This window comes from Peromyscus eremicus, chromosome 7, assembly GCF_949786415.1.
Source record: "Peromyscus eremicus chromosome 7, PerEre_H2_v1, whole genome shotgun sequence".
Lineage (NCBI taxonomy): Eukaryota > Metazoa > Chordata > Mammalia > Rodentia > Cricetidae > Peromyscus > Peromyscus eremicus.
Genome location: NC_081422.1, coordinates 5210494 through 5237357, shown reverse-complemented (window position 1 = coordinate 5237357; position 26864 = coordinate 5210494). Strand labels below are relative to the sequence as shown.

At 45.2% G+C, this 26864-nt stretch overlaps 1 protein-coding gene across 8 annotated transcripts in view; it reads left to right on the top strand.

Moving 5' to 3' along the window:
- Window positions 1-26864, top strand: part of Yap1 (Yes1 associated transcriptional regulator) — an 83285-nt gene that overhangs the window by 30792 nt on the left and 25629 nt on the right. For 4 of the 8 annotated variants that reach the window (XM_059267284.1, XM_059267288.1, XM_059267290.1 and 1 more), the window contains exons 3-4: window positions 5531-5646; window positions 18396-18515. In XM_059267284.1, the coding sequence (XP_059123267.1) occupies window positions 5531-5646; window positions 18396-18515 (236 nt within the window). The remainder of the gene's footprint in view (window positions 1-5530; window positions 5647-18395; window positions 18516-26864) is intronic. The other 4 variants (XM_059267289.1, XM_059267285.1, XM_059267291.1 and 1 more) reach the window with 1 other exon arrangement.

The window sequence follows — 26864 nt, the reverse complement described above, 5'->3', positions numbered from 1 at the left end:
AGGACCTGTGTTTGGTTCCCAGCACCCTCATTGTGCCTCACAAATGTCTGTAACCTAGTTCCAGGGACCTGATTCTTTTCTTTTAGGTCCACACACACACTCCCTTTCTATCTCTCTGTCTCTCCACATACGTGCATGCAGGCAGACACTCATATGCATAACATTTTATTTTAAAGAAAATATGTGGAGGCTCAGTAGTTAAAGGACTCTGGCAGCCTGATGAGATTCCTGGAACCCACATGATGGAAGAAGAAGAAAACAGACTCCGAAAGTCAGCTCACACACATAATTTAAAATTTTTAAAGAAAATACTATTTTAAGATTCTTTTATTATGTTTAGTGGGGGCTGGTGTTGTCAGCTATAATTCATGTGAGTTGCCATTTTCCTACTTGTGTAGTGTTTAGTCCGCCTTTTGGGGAATGTTTGTAGACTAACGGACTGGTCCTGTCTTAGGGGTTTGGGTGGCTGCGGCCATGCTGTGTTGTTAGCAGCTGAAATGCCAGTGCACCTGTAAATCTGGGTGGGATCTTGAGTGAGATGGGAGCTGGGACACCCAAAGGCCCTTTATTTCCCAGTGCACTGAACAAGTGTGTATGGCCACAGAGCTGATGAGAGTGGATGGACTGCCCAAGCCTGTCTTCCTGGTCCTGAGTCAATGAGGATGAGGTCTCAGTCTGAACCGAACGTATTTGCTCCCTGCCCCTCCCTCACAGTCTCACCTCCCCAACTGATGGCCTTAAATCAGATTAATACTGCCTTTCATCTGTACAACAAAGTTACTGTTTCCTGATCTGCTGTTGTGCATTTTAAATACCATTTGCTCAGGATTATCAGTTTAATCAACTACAAAAAAACTGAAGCAGTGAGGTGGTAATCTGGCATTTTTAGGTAAATCAGCGTGTCTATCAGATGATTTAGGAGACTATTTAAAATTCTTTCCTCCCTCCCTCCCTTCCTTCCTTAAGTTTTTGAAACAGGATCTCATTTTGGAGCCCAGGGTGACTGAATTCATCACAATCCTCCTGCCTCAGCCTCCTGAGTGCTGGGGTTTCAGGAGATGCCACACCCGACTCCCCCGACTCTGACACCCCCACCCCACACCCTAGGCCTGGAGTCTCCCAGAGGTCGGCTGACGTGGCCGACCTGCTCTACCAACCAGGCCATCCTCTCCACACCTAGCAATTCTCCACATTACAGGGAGACTCCAGTTTGAGTGTTACAGTGGTGAACTGTCTGAGAGCTTAGAGTCCCTGGAGCTGCTGTCTGTTGTGGTTTTTGATTCTTTTTCCAGGCAGTGACAGTTAGGGAAGGGGCCACAAGACCTGGGGACTCACAAATCTCAAACTGGGCTTTCGTTCTCCACCCATGTATACTGACTTCCGTCATTTTCTGTATCATAAGAGAAAAATACAAGCTGTGAACTTGGGAGATGTGGTGTCCATGGCTTCACATTGTGACCAACAAGACTGTTGAATGCAACTTTGGAGGGAAACCGTTTGGCTGAAGGTGACCTTAGGCCTGAGCCTTGCTGTTCCTCAGGACAGTTCCCTCTTAGCAGCTCCTGAGGGAACGTGTATGTTGTGGTCTCTTGTTAACTTGTTTCCTGTTCATGAGCAGGAAACTTGCGTTCAGGTCAGGTTACACAGTGCTGTGCCGTGTGCAGCCGAAGATCGCCTGTCACATACACACTTTGGGCTTTACTGACAGCCCAGCACTTTGAACTCCAGTCTCAGATTTTGACTTCTGACAATCTTGAAAAACTTACCATAAAAGAAGAGTGTATAAATTGTCTTGTCCTTATCAAAGAATACGGCCATATGTTTATCTCTGAGCCTTTGAGACTTGTAAAAGGTAGGTGATGGATTTATGAAAAGGAACGCCTGTGGTCTCAGAACCAGAGCAGTAGAAGGTTAGATTGAACAGTGTGTCATTGTCCTAGAGTCAGTTAAGCACATAGGTTTCCCTGGTTTGAGAATGGCCTCTAGCATGTGACTATAAATAACACTGTCACAACAAGCATGGATTTGATAAGGGCAGGAAATCTGGCCCAGCTGCCTCTGTAGCTCCACCACCAGAGTCTTCTGAACTGCCAATGGCAACAGCCAAAACTCAAAATTCAAAGTCTTCACACCCAGTTTAAAACACCCTGCTGTTTTCCTAAAGTCAGAGTCTTCCTGTGTCTCCCTGGCTGGCCTAGAACTCACTTCCTTCTGAGTTCTGGGATTAATGGTATATATTAATACACCAGCCCCTAAAGCAACTTTTTTTTTTTTTTTTTTTTTTTGGACACAGGGTTTCTCTGTGTTGCCCTGTCTGTCCTAGATCTCAATCTGTATAGACTAGGCTGGCTTCGAACTCATGGATTGGCCTACCTCCGTCTCCTGAGTGCTGAGATTAAAATCGTGCCCAGCTAAATCAGCTTTCCTTAATATGAGGTTGGTCACTAGGCCCTTCACTGACCTTATATTTAAGTGCAAATTTTCTCACTTTTCTATTGAAAAAGAAATTGTGTGTGTGTGTGTGTGTGTGTGTGTGTGTTGCCCATACCATGGTGTGCATGTGGAGGCCGGAAGACGAATTTATGAAAGCTGTTCTCTCTTTCCCACCTGGTTGGTGAGAAATCGAGCACACCATTACCTGCTGAGCCATCCTGCTGGTCCAAAGAGATGTAATCTTGGTTGCAGTCTAGAACTGGCACCAGTAATTGATGCTGTTATAAATGAAACCCAATGATACTGCATGTCTAAGCCCCTTTCTAGAATCTGCTTTTGAAAATGTTTGTCTTTTTAAGCTAGTAAAACCTACATTTTCAGCCTCTTCGTCTTCCATTTTGTCCTGCACAGCTACCAGACAGGCACCTGTCACCACTCTGAGATTCTGCATCCTAGTACATGCAGTAGAAGAACGGAACAGTGTCATCTAAACTTTCTGAGTAGAAACAAGTGCACAGTGTTTAAACCGGAAGCTACTTTCACTACTGTGGCTAGAGGAGGGGAAGAATCGCACGCTGTGGGCTGGTCTGTCGGAGGGTTTTTGTTTGTTTGTTGGTTTGTTTTTTCATTAATTTTCTGGGTGGGGGTTGGAGTGGGAATTGGTTGTTTTTCTGAGACAGAGTCTTTTTTTTTTTTTTTTTTTTCCGAGACAGGGTTTCTCTGTGTAGCTTTTGCGCCTTTTCTGGAACTCACTTGGTAGCCCCCCAGGCTGGCCTCGAACTCACAGAGATCAGCCTGGCTCTGCCTCCCAAGTGCTGGGATTAAAGGCGTGAGCCACCACCGCCTGGCGAGACAGAGTCTTAATATGTAGTTCTGGCTGACCTGGTACTTACTAAGTAGACTGGGATAAGCTTGAACTCACGAAGATCCATCCACCTGTCGTCCCCCCCCCCCTTCCCCCAGGATTAAAGGCAGGCAGCACCATGCTGGACTCTATGGCCTTTTGTAGGAGCCATGGTTCTGGTTGTTTAAGTATGGATTTAATTCTCAAAACCCTGGGAAGTAAATAAACCAGTTTCCACTCCCCCTTTCTGAAGATGAAGCAGGTTGCTAAAACTTACCTACACTACAGAACCCAGATTGTCTTTGGCAGGGCTATTTGGAGATTTGGTTTTGTGTGTTTGTGAGTTAATGTGTTCACATATGCACTGTTTGTTTTGGGGGGTTTTTTGTTTTTGTTTTTTTGAGACAGGGTTTCTCTGTGTAGTTTTGATGCCTATCTTGGATCTCACTCTGTAAACCAGGCTGGCCTTGAACTCACAGAGATCCACCTGGCTCTGCCTCCTGAGTACTGGGATTAAAGACGTGCGCCGCCACCGCCCGGCCCGTGTGCACTTTTACATGTATGGAGGCCAGAGTGATGTTGAGTGTCTTCCTCTATTGCTTCTCATCTTGAGTCAGGGTCTCTCATTGAGCCTGGTCTTCTATTGGCTGGACTGGTAGCCAGTGAGCTTCAGGAGTCCACCTATCCCCCTCCCCCAAGAACAGAGGTCAGACCTTCCTGCTAGTGTGGCATCTTCCTGTCCCTATAGCTGGGATTGTAACACATACAGGCTTGGCTTTTCTGTAAAGGAGGCTTCTATAAGGAGGCATCTCGATCTTTAAGATTAATAGAAACTCGGGGCTTTGTAGAACAGGTGGGGAACAGTGCCCTCAAGAAGCACAGTTTAAATGGAATAAACAAACAAATGAAGCACAGCTAAACATGCTCCTATGAGATACGGGTCCTGAAGTGCAAGCCTGAGACTTGAGCAGGCAGAGGTTCTGCCCCGAGGAAGAGTGACCGTGCTTGTCACTGTCTTAAGTTGCCGGAGAACAAGATTGTTGGTGTCACCTGAGTTCAACAGTGAGGAGGGTGTGCCTCATCAGCTTCTAAGATTTTGGGGGGAAAACTCATTTATGGGTTAGTGGGAAGGTTACAGGAACAGCTCCAAGGTAGAGTGCTTACAGCACATACCAAGAAATAATTTTTTTTTTCCTTTGGTTTTTCGAGACAGGGTTTCTCTATGTAGCTTTGCGCCTTTCCTGGGACTCACTTGGTAGCCCAGGATGGCCTCGAACTCACAGAGATCCGCCTGGCTCTGCCTCCCGAGTGCTGGGATTAAAGGCGTGCGCCACCACCGCCCGGCAACTTTTTTTTTTTTTTTTTTTTAAAGGGGAAAAGTGTACTGATAATTTGGTAAAGATTCAGTGACTTGCCCGAGGATAAAGTTGGTATACAGGATTTGGAAGGTGAAATAAGCCCCGAGTCTGATGAGGACTCAATCATCCTCTCTGTGAGGCTTAGGGAGCAAAATCTGAACCAAGTTTAGGCTTCGTGGCCTTGACCTTCTGGCTGCTGCAGTAACCATGGAGCTGTGTGCTTGTACCAGCATTAACACGGATAGTGACAGGCACCATGCCTTTCCTGAGTCTGAGCTCCTCCCCAGGCCCCCGAGAGAAACAGTTACTGTCCTTTCTAGCTGCTGTGAGTGTCTGTGTATTTATTACTGCTTTCACTGTTGTGATAAAATACATGCCAAAGCCATTGAGAGAGGAAGGGAGCAGGAGGGTTTCTTCTAGCCACCGTGTAAGGGTACACTGTCTTATGGCGGGAAGCTGTGGTTGGTATCCAGGAACACATTTCACGGGAGGTGGGGGGAGCTGTTGGTGCCCAGTTCCTTTTCTCCCTCAGCTTTGGCTTTGGAGTGTATGTCTTAATAGGATGCTTTGCTTTTTGTGTTTCACTTCTGAAGAGGATTTTGAGTCCTAAAAGCTGTTGTTAAATTGTCATTTTTGGCTGATCCTGAGTTTTAGCTGCGATTCCCACCTATGTGATTCAGACACCATTTTCTCTTTCAGTTAGAAGTGACACACTGCAGTAGGAAACGGTGGTTTCTTGTCACCAGGTGTAACCTTTTCAGATCGCATACTTAGACATTTCAGAGGTGAAGTGTCGCTGAGTGCTCCAGGGGAGGACTCCGCTGGGGTTGGGGCAGTGTGGTGAGGAGAGCCGTTCTTAGGGGATAGTGTTCTGACTCGCTGTTCTTTGTCTCAGTCACATCGATCAGACAACAACATGGCAGGACCCCCGGAAGGCCATGCTCTCGCAACTGAACGTCCCTGCGCCTGCCAGCCCAGCCGTGCCCCAGACCCTGATGAACTCGGCCTCAGGTGAGCACCACCCGGTCTCAGAACCACAGCCATGCTGTTTGGATACCTGCTTTCTTTTAGGGAAACTAGATACTTTTCTACCCATTGGAGCCTGTGTATTTCAGAGTGTATTTCAGTGTGTGCTGTGAGGCTTCCTTTAGGTGCTAAGTTGTTTGGGTTTTTACTTTAGGGTTTTAACATCATGTTTGTTTATTGGGGGGGGGGGTCGTGGGAACACAATGACAGCAGAATAACTTTAGGGAATCTGTTCTCCTGCCACCATGTGAGACCCAAGGGCCAAACAGGTCATTAGATACAGCAACAAGCACCTTTACCCATGAAACCATCTCCCCACCCCCTCACCCTTCAAAACAACAGCAACCATTCCTGAGATGGTCTTAGCAGTGATGGCTGATCCTCCTGCCTCTGCCTCCCAAGTCTGGGATTTCTGGTTGCACCACCATGCATATTTGTGTTTGATTACCGTCTGGGGTCTGAGTTGGCTGTCTGCTCATCCTTTTGTAAAATGTGATGGAAAGCACATTGTTTTATTTTTGGTTGCCCTAAAGAAGAAAAAGCACAGCTGTATAGCATGACTGCCTCAGATGCTGGACTCCATGCTGTGGTATCCATAAACCTCTTTTTATTTGTTTTCTAAAATGGGGTCTGCCCAAACTAGCCTCAAACTTGGCAATCCCCCTGCTTTTGCTTGGTCCTGGTGCACCACCTTCCCTCTTTAGACTGGTATTAAAGCAGGTATTTATATTCCCTTGACAGGACCTGTAAGGTCGTGTGTGTCACGAGCCCCAGAGCCACCCCTCTTAGATCTAGCCTGCTTCTTTAAACATGCCTCTGATCTCAGTGCTTGGGAGGCAGAGGCAGACAGAGCTCTCTGAAGCCAGCCTGGTCCACATAGTGAATTCCAGGATAGTCAGAGCTACATAGTGAAACACTGTCTCAAAAAAACAAAGCAAAAACAAAAATCAAGTCTACCCACTTTACAAAAGCTGAGCTTGCAGATTGAATCGTTGGGTAGTTGATGTGACTGTGGTTTTTCTTTGCATAATAGGGAGGAGTCGCAAACAGTGCTTGATGAAGGGGAAGACTTTAAAGGAAATTATGCCATACATTTAAAGTCCTTATTTGTTTTAAATTTCCTTTTTTTAAATGTGTATGAGATTTTTAAATTTTGTTGTTAAATATGTTCTTAGTTGAATTAAGTTTTGCGTGCATGTATATATGGTGCACCATGTACATACCTGGTGCCCATGGAGGGCAGGAGAGGACACTAGATGCCTTGGAACCCGAGTTACAGGTGGTTATGGGCCTCGAGTGGGTGCTGGAAACCCAACCTGGGTCCTCTGCAAGAGCAGCCAGGGCTCTTAACCGCTCAACCCTCTGGCTTTTGACTTAAAGGGCAGGGAGTAGCAAAGGAAGCTTCTTTGCCTCCCTCATCAGACGCCCTCGGACCTTTCTCTTTCATTAGGGGGCCCAAGGCCACAGCGGCCTCATCAGCACCTTGGTATACAGGATGTGTTTCTATGCTACCCCTTTGCAGTCTTGCTGGGTGGCTGGTGGCACACATTGGTGATGGCAAAGACCTGTGGCAATTCTTGATGGGCTGCTGGCTTCCTTCACCTTCCCTGCTCAGAAGACTGTGATACTAGGAAATGGCAGTGGCCAAACCAGAGGCTTCTGACCGTGGCTAGGAACCCTGGTGGCAGACTTGCCTGGGGAGTTTGCAGAGTGAGACCTCCTCTGCCAAGGTGCGATGCGGCTTCTCTTCTCCACTTACTCACTCGTGTTTTGGGTGAATTGAAAACAAGCTTTGAAGAGGTGATTGCTGAATTTAGGTTGAGACATTCTCGGTACAGAACAAAGTAACTCGAGGGAGAACTAAGTTCCCCAGTCAGCGTTCACTGAGGATCTGTGTCAGGAGTGTGCTTGGGTGTTCTCAGAATGTGGTCTATGTATGGGACTTGATTTAAATTCTAAAACTGGAACGGTGAAAATGATGCAGGTATGTTGCACTGGTAATTTTACTTTGGCAACTTTTTTTTTTATCATCACCAGATTTCAAATAAAAATTGTAGAGCTAAGTATTTCACACTCTAAATGTGTGTACTTTAGAAGTCAACATCAGCGATGTCCTTCATTTAGAACAAGGGCATCCTAATCTAATGGGGTTGATTGGGATTCCTTTTAGAACACTGTTTTATCATATTAGATTTTTCTTCTTTGTTTTTTTGTTTGTTTGTTTGTTTTTGAGACAGGGTTTCTCTGTGTAGCCCTGGCTGTCCTGGAACTCATTCTGTAGACCAGGCTGTCTCAAACTCAGAGATCCACCTGCCTCTGTTTCCCGAGTGCTGGGATTAAAGGCATGTGTCACTATGCCCAGCGATTTTTCTTTAAAAAATTTTAAGGTTTCATTTTATTTGTTTATTGTGTGTGGGAGTAGGGGCTTGAGCACGTCAGAGGACCACCATCTGGGATTTGATTCTCTTCTGCTGTGTGGGTCCCGGGAATTGAACTCATGTCAGCCTTGAAAGGCTTCACCTCTGAGCCGTCCGTTTCTAACGTTTTGTTTGTGGTCTAAATATTAAAATGAGAGAATTTGGACTCAGTTACCTTTAAAGTTGCAGTTATTGTACTAGCCAATTTTTAAAGTGGTAGAAGCCAGGTGGTGGTGGTGTCTTTAATCTCAGCACTCGAGAGGCAGAGCCAGGTGGATGGATCTCTGTGAGTTCGAGGCCATCCTGGTCTACAAAGCGAGATCCAGGACAGGCACCAAAACTACACAGAGAAACCCTGTCTTGAAAAACCAAAAAATAAAATAAAATAAAAATAAAGTGGTAGAAGCCAGATTCAGAATTTTGCTAGTGAGCTTTTAACAACTCCCCCCCCCCCCCCCCCCCCCCGCCACATTCCCATCACTAAACCATGTGATAAGTGGCAGAGGAAGTAGAGGACAGGATGGCACTGGGGACTGGAAGCTTGTGTGGTGTGCTTGTAGATTTGTTTCTAGTGATACACTGGCCTCTAGGGAGGACGCTGAGGTTAGACAGTACAAAGGCCTTCCAGAGTCACCAGATACTTCAAAATGAAGCTGTGTGATGACCCATGCCAGGAATCCAGTACTGCAAGGGCAGAGGCAGGAGGATTGCTGCAAGTTCCATGCTAGGCTGCACACACAGGGGTACCAAGTCTTAAGACGTCCAGGTCCCTTACAAAATGTAGCGTTTGCGAGTAAGACCTGGGCATGTCTTCCTGTGTGCTTTGAATGCTGTCTAACCTAAGTGTCTGATTTAACCACGTAAACAATTGTTATGCTGGATTATTTGTGAAGTAACAAGAAAAATGTCTATACATTTTAATAAACAGTGTTAACTTTTCATCCATGTTAGTTGAATCGATGCATATAAAGCTCAGGGATTATGGGCTACTGTGTATCTCCCGAGTGAAACAAATCCCAGCCAGAGACTGGGCTACTTCATCTGCTGAGTGCTGAGGACATTGGCGATGAGCGTAGTGTGGCTTTCACTCCAGGATTGTTTTTTTCTCTCCCAATAGAGAATCGAACTCAGGGTCTCAACATAGGTGAGGCAAAGGCTCTACCACTGAACCTTGTCTCTGTTACAGACAGACACTCGCACACACATGCATGCACACGCATGCATGCACACGCACGTTATTTGAGGTCAGGTCTTGTGTCTCTCTAGCTGGCCTTGCACTCACTACGTAGCTTAGGCTGGCTCTGCATGCCTTGACCCCCTGCCTGCTCCCGCCTCTGGAGTGCTGGGATGGCAGATGTGAGCCACCACTCTTAGCCCTTCACTCTAAATAAGAACATTGTGGTCATCTTCCCTGTCAGTAGACATTTAAGAGTGAAATGGAATGCTCCAGGATGGAGATTAGAGGAGCCGTAGTCTGGGACCTGGAGAGCGAACCCAGGTGCTCATGCTAAGCGCCTCATGCCTGAGCTGCACCCCCAGCCCCAGGAAAGCTGTAATCAACAGACCTTGTGCCCACATAAAATGACAGGTGTAATGGCCTGTTGATAAGATTTCAGTCTAGAGGTGCTTGTCTCTAGGAAGCAGCTCTGTGCCTGGGGTATGTGGGAGTTTGGAGGGAGGGGGTAATGATGTAATTATGTTATCTCAAAAACAAAAGATAGAAAAAAAGGTTAAACGTAAAGTAAATGTGATCCAATATTTTGCAATTAAACTATTTGTAATTACTGGTAGCTAGTATTACTTCATTTAAAGTAATTTAAAACATCTGTCCACACCATCTTTATTTATTTGTATTTATATTTGAAGCTCTCTATGATCAAATATAGGCCTCAGGCTTTTTTATCCAAATAGTGAGTTTATTTCTAGCTTTCAGACTTAGGAAATCTGTCTGATGTGGGCAGTACAGTGTTACATACACAGATTTCTGTTTTTCCCCTTGATTATTTTAAGATGAGATTTGTAAATAATTATGTATTAATGAAAACAGTACTGGCAGGAATAATATAATAATGAAGCCCACAGTCAGTGCAGCTGAGAACCAGTTTGTCTTGCCAGTTATTCCTGACTTCTGTCACCAGATGGCTGTTTTTCCTCCCCACAAGGCAGTTCAGGTAATCTGAGAAATGACAGGCTGAGATGGGAAATGGCTTTGGGGGTAGAGTGTTTGCAGAGGAGAAGGGGACAGAGCGGGAGGGGAGGAAGAAGTGTGGCCCCAGGGAATTAAGTAAGCATAAACACACGGTGATCTACAACCCTACAAGTGGGGTTCACTTGGTGTAACCAACCCTATACTCTGGAAATGGTGGCCGGAAGGTCAGGGAGGGTTCATGACTAGCTCAGCTACATAGTTCAGATGCTGCCCTGGGCTACATGGGACCCTGTGTCCAAGGAAGAAGAAATTTGGTTTGCTTGTGCCTTTATTTATCGCCCTATTCATTTCTTGGTGTTGTGGATCAGACCCAGGGTCTCAGGTGAGCCAGGCAAACACACCAGACTATAAACCTGACTGTGCATCTTGGTTAGTAACATAGAACTAGCCACCGTTCTTACGTAACGTATAGATGTGGATTGGGCATAGCAGTCTGTAAGTGCCAACAAACAACATGAAGGAAATACAAACATTTTTTTTTTTTTTTTTTTTTTTTTTTTTTTTTTTTTTTTTTTGGTTTTTCGAGACAGGGTTTCTCTGTGTAGCTTTGCGCCTTTCCTGGAACTCGCTTTGGAGACCAGGCTGGCCTCGAACTCACAGAGATCCACCTGGCTCTGCCTCCCAAGTGCTGGGATTAAAGGCGTGCGCCACCACCGCCCGGCTGGAAATACAAACATTTAAAATTTCCTGCTGAAATAGAAATGATTGGTCACCCAAAGGTAAAATGGCCAGTTGGTTTGGAGATGGCCTTGGACCTTACCAAGTACCAGGCCTCTTCTGCGGCCAGCCAGCACAGGCCTCACGTCAGGCCTTGACTCGCTGCGCATGACCACCTATGGGGCAGCGATTTCGCTCTGCTCCAAGCTTCTCACGTATCTGCACAGATGACTTTTGACCATCACCCAGTACCACCCGCTTCTCAAGTGTTCCTTTTTCCGTTCATACTTAACCCAGAGTACTTGTGTTGCAGATTGAATTTATAATTAACTTTCTTCTTGTTTTTGTTTTTTTGAGGTGGATCTAACTGCAGCCTAGGCCTCAAATTTATGATCTTCTTGACCCGACTTCCTAAGTGTGGAGTGATGGGTCCGAGTTAACTGTTTTCTATGGCTTTAACAGTGCTACTTTCTCCCTCTCTTCTGCCGTCCTCATCTCTCTTTTTTCCTCCCAAATAGGGGAGAGAAAGGGGGGAGGTGGGGGGAGGTGTAATAACTTGTGGCAGTCGTTTTCCTCCTACCTTGTGGGACCTAGGGTTTAAATTCAGGTTTTAGGTTTGGCAGCAGTATTCTTACTGAGCCGTCCTGCTATCCTTTTCAATTTTTAAGCAGGATTTTAATTTTTTTGTTTATTTAATGTATGTCTAAGTGTATGTGTGTCACATGCATGCAGGAACCTGCAGAAGTCCAAAGAGGGCATTGGATCCCCTGGAACTGGAGTGGGTGCTGGGAAGTGAACTCAGCCAGTGCTCTTAACCATTGACCACCTCTCCAGCCTTGATAGGATTTGTAACCCTGACTATCCTTGAATTTTGGACCCTTCTCTCCATATCCCAAGTGTTAGGGTTACAGGTTGGTGCTAGAGACACTGCTGGGGGCGGGGTGGGTGGCGTGTTAAAGATCTTGACTATTGCAGGCGGGGCAAGGTTTCCAAGCCTTGCATTAGCAGTCAGCCCCTAAATCAGAGGAAGCAGATAGAAACCCAGGTTCTCTTGATGTGATCCGAGAGCACACATTAACAATTCTTTCTGTACATTTAGGGGTCGTTTGAGTTCTGACAGTTACTGTTGGATGTAAAATCTGAACCCGTGGAAGAAACAGGTACAGACTGCTGTTACCCAACTCTCTGGCCGCTGACTGGAGAGAGCAGGAGCGCACTGTTGGAGACACAGGGGAAGTTCAGCTGTACCCAGCTCCTGAGGGAATGAGTCATTAAATAGTAGGACTGAAAGATAGAAGTGTCCATGGCAAACTTTTTCTTCAGTGTCATTTGTAGATGTTTTTGGAAACTTTGTGAAAAGAGATTAAATTATTTACATCCAAGGACCAAATGAAATGCCTGTCTTATTTCTTCTCTTGGTGAGTGCTAAGGTTTTATTTTTGTCTTTGCCACTGATTTCTAAATCCTTCTGGTCACTATTGCTCCAACAGTTTTGTGACTCATGGAAGGAGTATTTGTGTGAAAGATTAAGATGCTAATTCTTCAAAAATGGCATCTAGACTGCCATATATAGGCAGGAGTGTAAGTGAGATGACTAAATCTTGCAGCAGTAGCCAGAGTGTTCCTGAGGAATACTTCTGAAAAAGTCTGTAAGGTTAACCAGTGGATAAAACGTAACTTTGGTTTTAATGAAAGGTGGTTGTTTTACTTCAGCTTGAAGTCTAAATGAGCACTTTACCAAACCATAAGCTGTTGCATTAAGTTAAATCTGAAACTTAATGCTTAACCCTAAATAGGGCATGCGTAATAGACCCATGTCCCCTTAGTCCCGGGGCCATCATGGAAGATTGGGCAGAGAGACTGTAAGAGCCAGGGGAGCGGGGAGGAATGCTGTGAACATTGTGGCCCTGGCGTGACTGTGCAAGCATTAACTCAGCCTGTGGTGACCTGCACAAAGGCAAGTCAGTCCACATTCCAGCATGGCCAGGAGGACGGGCTCAGGAGCCCTTGCCCCTCGCCAAGGAACCATTGGCGGTTGGTGGCTGCTGGAAGAAGGGAGTCTTCTTCTTTTTCATTGGTGTGGCCCCTGAGAGGTGGTCTGTGTGCTTGTGAACGGCTCCAAGACTGTATATGCAGTGCCCATTTGAACAGCACTAATTGGACTCTGTGAGTTACTTTTCTTTCTTTTTAAATGCGGGTGGGTGTTTTACTTGCGTGTATGTCTGTGCACCATGTGCACGTCTGGTGCTTTTGGAGGGTGTCAGGTCCCCCAGAACTGGTGTTAGAGTTATGAGCTGCCATGTGGACGCTGGAAACCCAACCCAGGTCCTCAGGAAGAGCAGGCACTGCTCTAAACCCCTGAGCCATCTCTCCAGTCCTTCAGTTAGTTATGAAGGGAGGTTTGCTAGAGTGTCCAGAGGTAGTGGGGAGTGGATATGGTCAGGCTGCCTTGTGTATTGTATACATGTATGAATTCTCAAATCTGACTGGAGTTACATTGGTGCAATCTGGAGAGTGGCCTGTTCCAGGTTCTCTGGGTACATGTGGCATTCTAGGGATTTTAATGTGATAAGCAGGGTAAGTTGTGACAGTGGTCACTGTTTTACTTTGAGACTAGATGTTGCCAAAATCATTCATTCAACAGATGTGAAATGTTGTGTTTTCTGTAACAAAGTCTCAGCAGGGAGTGCTATGTGGATGTCTGTCTGTCCCTTGCTGAGCCTGCAGGCGGGACACAGGAAGCTGGCAACAGGGAAGCACTCTACCCTCAGCCCATACTCAGCCCTTCCTGCATGCCAGCCACTGTTTAAATCATGAGACGGTTCTAAACACAGGTTGTGTTTCCCTTAGTTAAAATGGAAAGGGGAAGGTAGACCAGTTACAAGTTGACTGAAGGGAGATGGCGTCTTGCATGGCTTTTCCTCTGGAGCTCCTGTAACTCTGGAGCTGGGGCCTGGGTGGACTCAAGGAGGGGCCTGAGCATGTCTGGGGGAGGGGAAGAATCCATGCAGAGCACAATGGCCCGCTCCGTGGTCTTGAGCCAGGTTTTGGGAAGTTAAAGCTAGTTAGTAAGTGAACCATTTAGGTCCTTTTAGGTTCTGAAGAGAGAGGGTATATGACCTGAATTTGTTCATTTGACAAACAGGAAATCAGAGAGTATTTGGAGCTTCCAGGATGGCTGGGATGTAACTGGTAAGTGGTGATAGAGTGGCCGCGGTTTTGACCTACTGAACAGTAGTTTAGTGAAGGGAAGGAAAGATGGAGGTGTGTGGGCACCTGCTGAGACCCGAAACTTAACATTAACAGTGGTAGAGAGAGTGAGAACAAACAGAAGACACTCTCTGGATACCTTAGTGTGAGGGGCTTCTGAGCCTTGTTCTGAAAATTTTTAGAATTCCATTAAAAACATAGCTCCTGGGCTGGAGACATGCATGGCTCAGTGGTTAAGAGCACTCGTTGCTCTTCCAGAGGCAGAACTGTTTGTTCAAGAACACCTACTGTAAGCATTCCATGTGGAACTTTCTTCTTTAATTGTGAGTGTTCATCTCCATTCCGTAGACACTGAGAGGAAGTATCACTAAAGAGTTTGCCCAGGATTAGAAAGCTAATAAATACTGAGTCAAAATAGGCCAAGTTGTAAGCTCCGGGGCTCAGGACACACAGTGTGCAGGACTCTGGGGAGCACTGGGATTCCACCCCAAGTCTTCAGGTATGTGGTCCCAAGTATTGTCTGCCACGCTGCCCATTGTGGTCTAGGAAGGAGTTTGGGGCACACCAACATGTTCTAGTGGCTTGAATTTTCTTGAGACTTTGTTGGGGTGGGGAGTGTCCTGACAGTTTACTAAAGCAGGTTCGATCTGTATATTTACGATTGTTTTAGAATCAGGTATCTAAGCTTGCACACAAAAATGACACTATTTCAGAAGCTGAGGTAAAAGGGTTTTGTGTATGTGCATGCGTGCACGCATAAGACCCATTCTGAACACAGCGACATGCCTTATAAAGTGTTAACAGAGCATAGCTGTTGGAGAGGGACTTAGTGTTAACTTGTGCAAGGCTTTTAAGGGGAAAATGGTCTACATAACACAGAATGTCCTGAGAGTTTTACAAGTTTCAGGAGGAGGAAATTTGCTGTTGGTCAAGCCTGATGTTCTGAAGAGTGTGACTGGGTTTATCCCAGATCTGCCACTTCTTAACTTAGGCCCAGTAACTTCGCCTTAGTTTTTTCATCTGTTATGTGGTGGAGTCCACTTTGTGAGGCTTTTAAATGAGTTCATACTTGTTTGCAGAGAGTGCAGAATTCTGCCTGCTATGTAGTGACAACAGTTTGTACTCACTTGAGAGTGGCCCGGATTTTAGGTTGCTTCTTTTAAGAGGTCATTGAGTCTGCTTTTTGAGAAACTCCTTGAGAGCCCTGTACTTTATGCACTCACTAGGGTGTGTGCTGGCCGCTCAGTGTCCTCGGTGATCGTGATTGCTCTGTCTCGGGCAGGGGAGGGGGAGGGGTCGGTCTGACCAGGTGGCAGTGAAGTTTCCTGTTTGAGTACAGGTTGTAGACGATTTTCCTTAATCGTCACTGAGGCAAGAGCATACAGCAAGTGCATGGAGTTGAGTCATCTCTAGGGTTACAGCGCATCTTACTTGTTTAAAATAGTGTTCTAGTAGATAAATTAGCAATCAAACAGTATTGGCAAATCCTACATAAAATTGTGTTTTCCTAAGGATAAATCTAAATTTTGAGTTATTTTTAAATTAACCTTGGTTTTTCTTATTCTGGCTCCAGTTTTTCACCCTCTTTACGTCTCATTTAAACTGTTGGCCTCTTCTTACCCTGCAAGGGTTGCTGTTTGTTTTTGTTTTCCCTTCAATCTTTATAGCCTTGCCTAAAAGGCTTTGGTGTCGGGATCCAGCATGGTAGGCTAGTTTTGAAAAAACACCATCTCTTACATTCCCGAAGGCCTGGCCTGAGGATGTGAATTGAGATGATGGAGACCTTGTCTCAAAAAAACAAGAACAAAAACAAAAAAGAAAAGAAAAATGTTAGGTTACCAAATTCCTCCTCAGGACCATGTCTGATGAAGCCTAGATTTATATTGATTTACTAAATTTTGACTACAGTTAAAGATCTTTCTTTTCAGCGTTCTACAGATTGATTGATTGATTGATTGATTGCTGACTGACTAACGCTCTGGGACATCAAATCGCCTAGCATGTACTGAGCACCTGACTGGAGCTGTAGCCCAGACCTTCCTTTTCCAGCTCCCTCTCCTTAATTCTGCTATGACAGGTTAAAAGGCCTGCAGGGTTGTTGGGGGCACCTTCCTGATCTCCTGCCTGCACTCTCAGAAGGAAGACCTCTTACTTTTGCCTGTGTCCACATAAGTAACTAACTAACTTTCTTCCTTCCTTCCTTCCTTCCTTCCTTCCTTCCTTCCTTCCTTCCTTCCTCCCTCCCTCCCTCCCTCCCTCCCTCCCTCCCTCCCTCCCTCCCTCCCTCTCTCTCTTTCTTTCTTTCTTTCTTTCTTTCTTTCTTTTGTTTATTGAGATTTCTTTCTGTAACATTCTGTTTATACACAATATATTGGAAATGTTAAAGACACAGATGAATAGGTAGTTTGCAGTTACTTTTTTTTTTTTTTTTTTTTTTTTTTTTTTTTTTTTTTTGAGACAGGCCTTGGCTATCCTGGAACTAGTTGCTCAGCTTCGCGGTTGCATTTTGATATTGAGTGTTTATAAGGTTGTTAGCATAATCTTTGAGTAAGTACATTATTTAATTTTAATTACCATAAAGAGAAGATTCAGCGAGTGCCCTCTTGATTCTCACTTCACCTGTTGCCTTCATTAGTCATGTCTGTTACTTATGTTTCACTGTTTTTCTTCAGTTATTTAATGGTAGACAAGACTGTTATTAGTGGAAAACGTTCTGGACTAATGCCTTTTCCAGAACTAGAAATCAAACCTACGATTTAACACATTCTAGGCAAGCTCTCACCCATTGACTTACATTGCTAACCCTTTAAAACAGTTTTAAAGATGAGGTTGGATTAGTGCTGGCCTTGAGCTTTTGATTGTGTGAGCTTGCCTCAGTCTCCTGAATAATTGAGCTTACAGGTGTGTGTGTGGGTGTGAGAGAGAGAGACAGACAGAGACAGAGACACACACACACAATGCCTGGCCCACTTGGATTTAGTTCTTGTGGGTCTACCATTCTTAGTGAAATAAATACTATTAAAGCTTGATAGATTTCTTATAATCAGGAACACTGACAAAAGTTTAGGACAGTAGATTTATAGCTCCGGGAAACAGAAGTGTTTGAGTTCCAGGCCTACCTTAGACATGCCTGGTGGTTCATCTGTGTGTGGGGACAAGAACAGGACCGAGCAGGTGGAGCCACAGTGTGGCTTTAAATGTGGCAGCATCATTTTGCACGGTGGAAATGGCATTCATGACCTCTTGCTTTCCCTTGGCCCAGATGGGCTAGGGAGAACATGGGGGAAGTCCCGATATCACTGATGGTTCTAACCATGATGGCTAAGGTGCAGAATGGTGTTGTTAAGCAACCGAGTGAGAGTATAGAAGTCTCCTGGGAGTGTCCAGTTGTGACTCTCTGAGGCATCTAGTGGCCACTGCCAGTCTGTCAGACACACAGTATCTTAGGACTTTGAACTTTGTTCAGTTTTTCAAGACAGGGTTTCTCTGTCTGTCCTGGCTGTCCTAGAATTCACTCTGTAGACCAGGCTACCCTCAACCCACAGAGATCTGCCTGTCAAGTGCTGGGATTAAAGGTGTGCACCACCACCATCTACCTTTGAACTTTTAAACGCCTTGTGCATTTTTTCAAAAATATCTTAGAGTTGAACCTTCTTCTTGGTTAAAGGTTTGAGAGTTCTGTCTATCTAGTGGATGATTCGGTGGTTCCATAATTTTATTCTGCGCCTCTTTTCATTAGTTACTTTACAGACGCTTCCTTACGCTCATGAAACTAGGAAAATCTTTTTACCTCCCAACAAGTGTCACATGTCCTAGCCCCCTCCCACCCTCCCAACAGACAGACCTTCAGTGGCAGTCCTCTCATGCCAACAGTCTCTGTTCTGCTTTACAACAAACTTGAATGTCTTCGACTGTCATACTCTGTATTCTGGATTGCTTGCTCTAAGTTAGTTGCATATAATGGATCTAAATGGAGCAGGGCCGTGTCAGCTGAAATGTGCTTCTAATCTGACCACTAAAGTTCTCATCTGTGTCTTAGGGTGCTGGCTTTATTATAAGTTTGGTTTTCATAGAGGAGAATCAGGTATGTTGGCCTGCCTTATTTTCTCTGGACATAGGCTGCAGTCTATTTAATGCATTGCTTTATATCTAATTGTGTGTGTTCTTTTTAAATGAGCACTGCTCAGCTTCTTAAGGTACACCAGCTCAAAACCAACCATAGTCTGTTCTCTGTGTTATAGGACCTCTTCCCGATGGATGGGAGCAAGCCATGACTCAGGATGGAGACGTTTACTACATAAACCATAAGAACAAGACCACGTCCTGGCTGGACCCAAGGCTTGACCCTCGTTTTGGTAAAGGTTTACCTCAGAACCTTTGCGGTCATTTGATGATAGTACGGGGGCTGGGGGTTTAAAAAACCACATCTCAGTGAAACGGCATTGCCTTGTGGTGAGCAGCCCAGCCTTTTCTTACGCTATGTATTTTGTTTAACCTTGAGAAATCTAGGTCCAGAGCAGCAGTGTTCTAGCTTAGGTTGGTGGTGAATGCTGTGGAAGCTCAGGGCCATAGTCTCTGCTGCTTCATTCATAACGGTGATCTTCTTGGAAACAGGCCACACTGCTCAGGCTTGTCTACAACCTGCAGTCCCAGTGTCCCTTGAGATGCTCCTGCTAGTGCTTGGCTGAACCATCAGGGCTGAAGGTGGGGACATACCCCAAGCACCAGATGAAGTCGAAGGAAAGCATTTCACAACTGTTTGGGAATTTTTTGACCTAGTTTTATGTTAAGGTCCTTTCCTTCACTTTTACTTAGGATATAAAAGGCAAAACAGAGCCCTCCTCCCAAATGTGCATGTTTTTTTAAGGGTCTTTGTGCCTGTTTACTGGCTTTTTGTCCATATTTCTTTCCTGGTAGTATTTTGTCTGTTGGCTTTCTGAATCTTTCCAAAGCATGGAAAATGAATCTAAAAAGGAACAGATAATGTGGTTTGAGCATTCATCTTGGCCCCATGCTGCTTAATGGAAACAATGTGTGGATCAGTGCAGTCAGACACGCGGGCGGAGCCTTTGAAGCTTCCCAGGGGCTGACCTGGCCACACCACAGGCCTTACTGGAAAGGAGAATTAACTCTGTGAACACCATCAAAACACAACCCTGGGGTTGGGTAAAAACATGGAGCCTCCAATACAGCCTCCCCCCATCTGTTTACTAGGAAACAGACAACAATAAAAAGCAGTGTTGGGGTGTGCCTCCAATGTCGGCTTTATGGACCGGTTGCCCCACCCCCCACCCCCAAGGAAAGTCAGAGCTGGGGTTGCAGCCTAGACGGTTATTTTGACAGCCAGTTTGGCTCAAATACCAGCTGCTCAAAGCTTTCAAACCTGTTGTGTTAAGAAAGTAATGTACATGTTAGCAGTTTGCAACTTCAGGTTCTTTTTAATATTTGAATAGTCCTTGTGGTTGAAAACTCCTTAAATGCTGGATAATAACAGCCACATTTCCGTAATCGGATTTGATGATTCAGTTCACCTGCCCTTGGGGAGTTTGGAAGAATCAGGTTGTGCCGCTGCTTCCAACTTTTAACACACACACTCTGTGTGTGTGCGTGTGTGTGTGTGTGTGTGTGTGTGTGTGTGTGTGTGTGTGTTTGACGTGTATGTTGTTGAAAGAAAAGAAATCGGGAAAAGCATTAGCAGTGTAGAAAAGAAATTTGTCTGTTAGTTTAGTTTATCTGGTGATAGTACCTACAGCTGAGTCTTTTAAGGAAGAGCAGATATTTGAGGTGGGGAAAAAAAAAAACATTTACCCCCCAGCACACATGCATGTGCACACGCCATAGAGATGGCAACAAAAGTCTCCTGCCTCCCTCCCTTCCTTTCGTTTCCCTTTTTGGGCCCCGCTCTGTGTGTGTATTCCAGACAGGCTTGACTACATGCCAGAGCTTTTTATTTTGTGGCCCGACTTTTAATCTGTTCCAGACCTTTGCAGTCAGAGCTGGAGTGTAACTGAGGGGTGGGGAGAAAAACCAAGTGGGCTTCTGCGTTAGAGTAGAGCAGAGAGAAGCAAGCTGTCAGCTGCTGGGGTTGACTCTTGCCGCCTTCAAACCCAAAGTTCGCTATAGTGGGTTACTTACGTTTTATCTCTGCCAAAGACATACAAACTGCCCCTCTTGTTTCTGACCCTGGGGCCATGCAAACGCAAGCACATGCTGTCAGTTACTGCTTCCATGCCTGTGGAGTTCACTTGCTTCTCTGTGTTCTTAAATACAGTTGAGTGTTAGAGTCTTAGCTAAGGAGAAATGTGCCCGAGTCTTTTAGAATGGAGGATGAATTGTAATTTACCACCTGCTCCAGCATCAATTCTAAAGTTTATACTCTTTATTAGGTTCTTTTTATAGAATAACCCACTTGGTGGTGTTATTGTTTCTGGTTTTTCGAGACAGATTTCTCTGTGTAGTCCTGGCTTTCCTGAAACTCTCCATGTAGACCAGGCTGGCCTCGAACTCAGAGATCCACCTGCCTCTGCCTTCTGAGTGCTGAGATCAAAGGTGTGCACCACCGCCGCCCGGCCCCACTTTCCTTTTTACATCTTTATTTTTATGTGTGGTTAGCATACACTGTGGAAGATGCTGGTCGTTAAGCTCAGTCCTCTGCTTTTAGCTGCATTAAAGAATGTGGTAGTGTTGTGTAGTATTTATGCTGGCTTGAAATTATCTCATATTTTGGGCTGCAGAGATAGATGACTCAGTGAGTAAAATACTTTTAGTGTAAATATGAGGAGCCTGCGTTTGTTTGTTTGTTTGTCTGTTGTCTGTGTTGTTTCCAGACAGGTCTTGTAACAGCTGTGTAACCCGGGCTGGCCTCTGGTTTTGCCTCCTGAATGGTGAGGATTAAAGGTATGCACCTCCACACCCAGCTTTTTATTTATCATTTCTTTTAACTTTATGTCCTTTAAAAAACAAAACAAAACAAATTGATTCTTTTTTAAAGATTTATTTATTTATTGTGTATACAGTGTTCTGTCTGCATATACACCTGCAGGCCAGAAGAGGGCCCCAGATCTCATTATGGATGGTTGTGAGCCACCATGTGGTTGCTGGGAATTGAACTCAGGACTTCTGGAAGAGCAACCAGTGCTCTTAACCTCTGAGCCATCTCTCCAGCCCCCAAATTGATTCTTTTATTTTTATTATTTTATTTCACATGTATGAGTGTTTTGTCCTTATGTATATCTGTGCACTATATGAGTTACCAAACATACAGAGAAAGAAAAGAAATATTTGTAGTCTGGGTTCTTGTGTATGGTTACTTCTCAACAACCTGGGTTTCAGAGGCCAGGGAAGGCTGGCTTTAGTCTGCTGGGTGCAGCTGGGACTTTCTTTGAAGAGGAGCCAGGGTCTGTTAACCTTTCACCTAGAGTCAAGCACCAGGTCCAGAGACTGTCCTGGCAAGTGCCTGCTGAGGGCAGAGTCGGCCCCGCTGCCCGAAGGTGGCGTGTTACTGGTCAGTTTGCTTTCTGTGTTAGAACCTACCCGAGGCCACCATGACGGACTGCAAGCCCTGCCATCTCCCCCAGCAGTTCTTCAGCTTAAGGTTTTCTCTTTTCTTTTTGGTTTTGGAAGACAGGGTTTCTCTGTAGCCCTGGCAGTCTTGGAACTTGCTTTGTAGACCAGGCTGGCCTCGAACTCACAGTGACCTGCCTGCCTCTGCCTCCCAAGTGTCAGGATTAAGGTGTGACCACCACTTCCTGGCCAACTTGAGCATTTCTTGACATGAGTTTTTGATGCATAAGGTTATTGAATAAATATCCAAAATAGTTCGGGACCGCTGAGATCAGCTCAGTGGTAAAGGTGTTGCCTGCCCCCCACCCCCAGGATCCATGTTGTAGGAAGAAAGAACTAACTCCTTTAAGGTGACAATACCCCCTAATAAATACCCCCAATAAATAATGTTTTAAAACTAAAAGCAGTTTAATACTTGTGCTTGACATTTTTATTCACCCAGGGTGAGTAGCTATGTTATTAAGTTAAATTAATATGTATAATTTCTACATGATGATTACTTAAGTGAGCTATCTAATTCATCAGAGTTAATTTTTAGACACTTGAGCCCACACTACCTTAGAACTCACTGTGTAGTAATAAATGTTTGGCCTTTATGCTGCCTGTCTTCTTGCCCTGCTCTCTCAAGTGCCGGGATTTATAAACATGAGCTACTCTGCTAAACTGGCAGTTTTTAAAATCCAAAAGCTTAAGATGACCTGAGGAGTGATAAGTAACAGTTTACTTGTGATTTGAAACTAGAACTGTCAAATCTGTACACGTGTTCGCAACTTCTTAAATTTCAGGTTCTACTTGGATTAACTTTAAAATATGCTAAAGATGGGGTAGTTGTTGCTTATGGACTGGATGAAAAGGAAAAGATTTAACAGTCTGGGGTCTAGACTGGGTGGCTTCTGGCTTTGCTCCACTGGTTGTCATTTTCGCCTGCCCTCCTCCCTAGCTCACCCCAGAATCTCGGCCCTGCTTCAGTCTGTCCCTGCATCTTGACAACAGCATATCACTAATTCGGGACAGGACTAGTTACTGTTCACAGTGAAGGACTGGAGGGTGCTGTGTGAGCAAACCCGCCAAGGGAAAGTGAAGGAAAGGGAACCACGGTGTAGGGTGCACTTCTCTTACAGACCGTTGGTTACCTGGGGACAGGCCTCATGGCAGAACTTCATGTAAGTTAAAACCGTTTAGTCAGGAGTCCACAGTGTGAACTAAAGTGTGGTCCTTTCCTCTGAGAGTGCCATCATCTCCATGTACAGGAGAACAAGGCAGTTGGGGACAGAGAAAGCTGACAACCAATTAGAACACATACACCATCCATCTCGCCTCATTTAGCAGTCCATGTTCTTCCCAGAATACAAAATGAGCTGTTGAGAAAGTTTTCTTTTGATTTCATGTTTTAAATATAAGGCCTTATTCTCATGACAATCCCCCTGCCTCAGTCTCCTGAGTACCAGTATTATAGGATGCACTACAATACCTGACTCTGTTGACTTTATTTTCTTTTCTGTTCCATCCACATTGTTTTGTGGGGTTGGAGGAGAAGAAAGCCTTTTGGATTGAAGGGGGAAATGGATTAGTAGAATTACTTGTTGGTGTTTTCGTCTGTTAAAGATGGGAATACTTGCCCAGGTGTGGTAGGCCTTAAATCCTAGCACTTGGGAGGCAGAGGCAGGTAGATCTCTGAGTTTGAGGCCAGCCTCATCTATAGGGTGTGTTTCAGGACAGCCAGCCCTATAAAGTGAGACCCTGTCTCAAAAGGTATGTGTGTGGTAGGGGGAATGGCTCTTCTCCCCCCCGCCCCCCCATTTCTCTGTGTATTCCTGGCTGTGCTGGAACTCACTCTGTAGACCAGGCTGGCCTCAAACTCACAGAGATCCACCTCCCTCTCTCTACCTCCCCAGTGCTGGGATTAAACATGTTAAACATGTATGCCACCTGGCTATTTGAATTATTTTGGTTTTTTAAAAAAATCACTAAGGTGTATGGCTTATTAAGTATTGGCAAGCAAGCTATATATTGATAATAAAGACATTAATTCAGCCATTAGTTTTAGGGCCTTGGTTGTGCCTCTCACCCCCTTTGAGACAGGATCTCAGCTCATGATCCTCTGGCCTCAGCTTTCAGAGTGCTGGAATTTCAGGCATGTACCACCACCTCTACCTACTGTGGGGCCTGCTCATTTCTACACTCGTTCTAGGCTGTATATTTTCACGGTAAGAAAGGCCAGCATTATAAGATTCCAGATAGGCTAATAAATGTACCAACTTACTACAATTTTTTGTAGCTAATTCAGCTCCTTACATCATATAAACAGAGAGCCATGGGCGTTTTGTGCTTTAAAATCAACAGAAAAACATTTGTTTCTTTGTAGTTTTAGAAGGTCATTCCTTCAGTAAGCATTAGACAAAATGCAGAAATGCCCTTTTTTTGTGAAAGAGTTGATGTAGATTAACATTTTCATTAAAAATCTGATTTTAAATTTGTACTTGCTAAGGTTACTGGAAATTAATGATCCTGAAACTAAAACTTACACATCTATAACTCTTTATAATAGTCCAGGGTTCTGAAATTCTAGAAACCTAAAATTTCTCCTTAAATGTGTGTGTGTGTGTGTGTGTGTGTGTGTGTGTGTGTGTGTGTACACATACAAACGTATCCTAGTCATGTTGGTCAGGGAACAACTTTAGAAGTCAGTTCTTTCCTTCTACCATGTGGACCTCCAGGATTGACCTCAGGTCATCTGGCTCCTGGCTCCCCTCTTCCCTAAAAGTTACCTAAAGTCTGAAAATTCAAGACATTTTCTAGGAAACTCAGGGAGGCCTATGGCTGACCCTGGCTCCTTTTTATCAACAGTCATGGGCTGGTTTAGTTTGCTGCCAAAGCAGATTTAAGTACAACTCAGGACAGTTTTTTTCTTTTGTCATGCAAACAGCTCAGGCTGTATTTTATCCGGGAGCATATTTTAATTCTTTTTTTTTTTTTTTTTTTTTTTTTTTTTTTTGACATTTTGCTTTTGCCTTTTTAGAGTTGATTAAAGCTGGAGATGACATAGTGGATGGGAGTGGTCCTCAGGGAGGAAGTCTCAAGAGCTTCTTTGCCTGTCTCTCACTCCCCCCCTCCCCCTCCCTAGAAACAAAGCTTGTTCTCTTTCCTGCTTGTGGGCATTAGATAGCCAGTCGGTCCTCTATTCTGGACAGGGAAGATGGGACGATGTATTCTCTTCTGGAACTGCTTCCAGCTGGCATTGGGGCATTGTAGTGAGGGCCCCCTCAAAGGCTGGTCAAAGGCTGGGCAAGGGGCAGTTGTCAGAAGTATGTGGTTATCTGACCCAGCTGTAGAGGGAGGGAACGATTACATTGGGCTGGACTGGTCCACATCACATAGACAAGAATCTCTGCTGACGTCCGTAGCAGGGAAAGTTCCGCAGGTTGTGGTCCACAACTCTCCTTTGGTGTTTCTGCCAGCCTACTGAAATACAGACTAGTGACGGGAGTTAAAATGTCTGAATTTATTTGGAACCTCTTGGCCCATGGTCTTAGTAATTGGGAAAAGAAGACAAGGAGAGAGAGAAATACCATCCTCAGAAAGAGACAGGTGAGGAAAAAATAAAAGTTTTAGATCTTAGTATCATCATTCAGTACTGAAATCCGTATCATGGAAAAGCAGGTAATGAGTAACCAAGGAAAATTTAAAATCCTTTTAAAATCCTGAGCTTGTGACCCCAAGTGTATCAGAATTGTATTCATGTTAAGATCTGAAATTTTAAAATCTTAATATAATGACATCACCTGCATGTGGTTCTGCTGATGCCCCAGAGGGGAGCACGTCTTCTCCAGGCCCCACCCACACGAGAGGCCTGGGAGGAACAAACAGCAGGCAGGGACTGGACCTCTGCCCTGCCCAGATGGCTGGGGAGCGCCAGGCCAAGGCCGGAGGACTTTTCCTCAGCTGGGCTGCAAGAGGCGATTCTGTAACCGCCCTCCATACAGACAGCCTGAGCACTGGGTGCCCCTGCCCATGCTGCCCTTAGTAAAGATGGCAATGAAGTCATACGACCGCCTGTTTTGACCTTAGCCAAGATGGCGGCTAGCCCATGTGGTTGTCCTTATATAAGATGGTACCACCTGACCATGTGTTCATGTGGATTTTTTCTCCCCCAAAATAAACTGAGCAGATAAGGAACAGATAAATTGAAGCATTTAAAAGTCAGAAAGAAATATAGATGGCGATATCAATCATACATTTCCATTCGCACATAGGAAATAGACTTTGTGAAAGGAAGGTGGAGAAGTAGCAGTGTGGCCAGGCAGGAGAGAGGGACCCACCCCACCACCCCCGGAGGACTGCAGTGTGGTGCGCAGCACAGGGGAGCGGACCCAGGCCGTCGGCAGTGGAGGGTCATCGAGGACCAGTGAACAGTGCAGGATAGCTGTTAGACCATCGTAACGAAGGCTATGGGCCGTAGAATTGAGAGGGTATAAGCTGTCTCCGTTTGCCGTCACATAGGGAGGGACAGGAGCTGAGGGGCTTTAGCCCAAAAGACGTGTGGTACCAGCGAGTGAAGCGAGAGGAATCCTCACTTGTGGGAAAATGGCAGAAGGGAAGGGAGGAATATACTGATCAGTAGAGTGAAGAGACCCTGGCAATGCTCCAGCCTGAAAAATGGAGGGTGGTGCCCGATCCTGGAGCTCCTTAGACTGCCGCAGGGCAGGAGAAAGCAATGGGATTGCCTGGCGATGTTCCGCACCAGTGTTATGACTTACTGCGTGGGGGACCCCTGAGGGTATCCCACGTGTGCAGGGAAACATGCTGGGCAGATGCCTTGCGGTAGTGGAGGTGGTCAGTAATTCACAACCCAGATGCTGCATCCACATGGAGAATTTATTGTAATAGATGAAGGAAAGAGAGCGAATGAGAGAGCAGGGTTGAGGGTGCACACCTCATGGGAGGAAAGGAGGAGAGAGAGAGAGAGAGAGAGAGAGAGAGAGAGAGAGAGAGAGAGAGGGGGGGGGGGGAAGGGGGGAGTTTTTTTTTAGAATGAGGCTTTTATGTCAGGACACAGGGCAGTGTCAAGGGGGTGGGATTTCAAGGGGCGGGTCAGAATATTGACAGGTGGTACTGTTTGTTTGAGTCAGTGTTACTCTTTATAATGC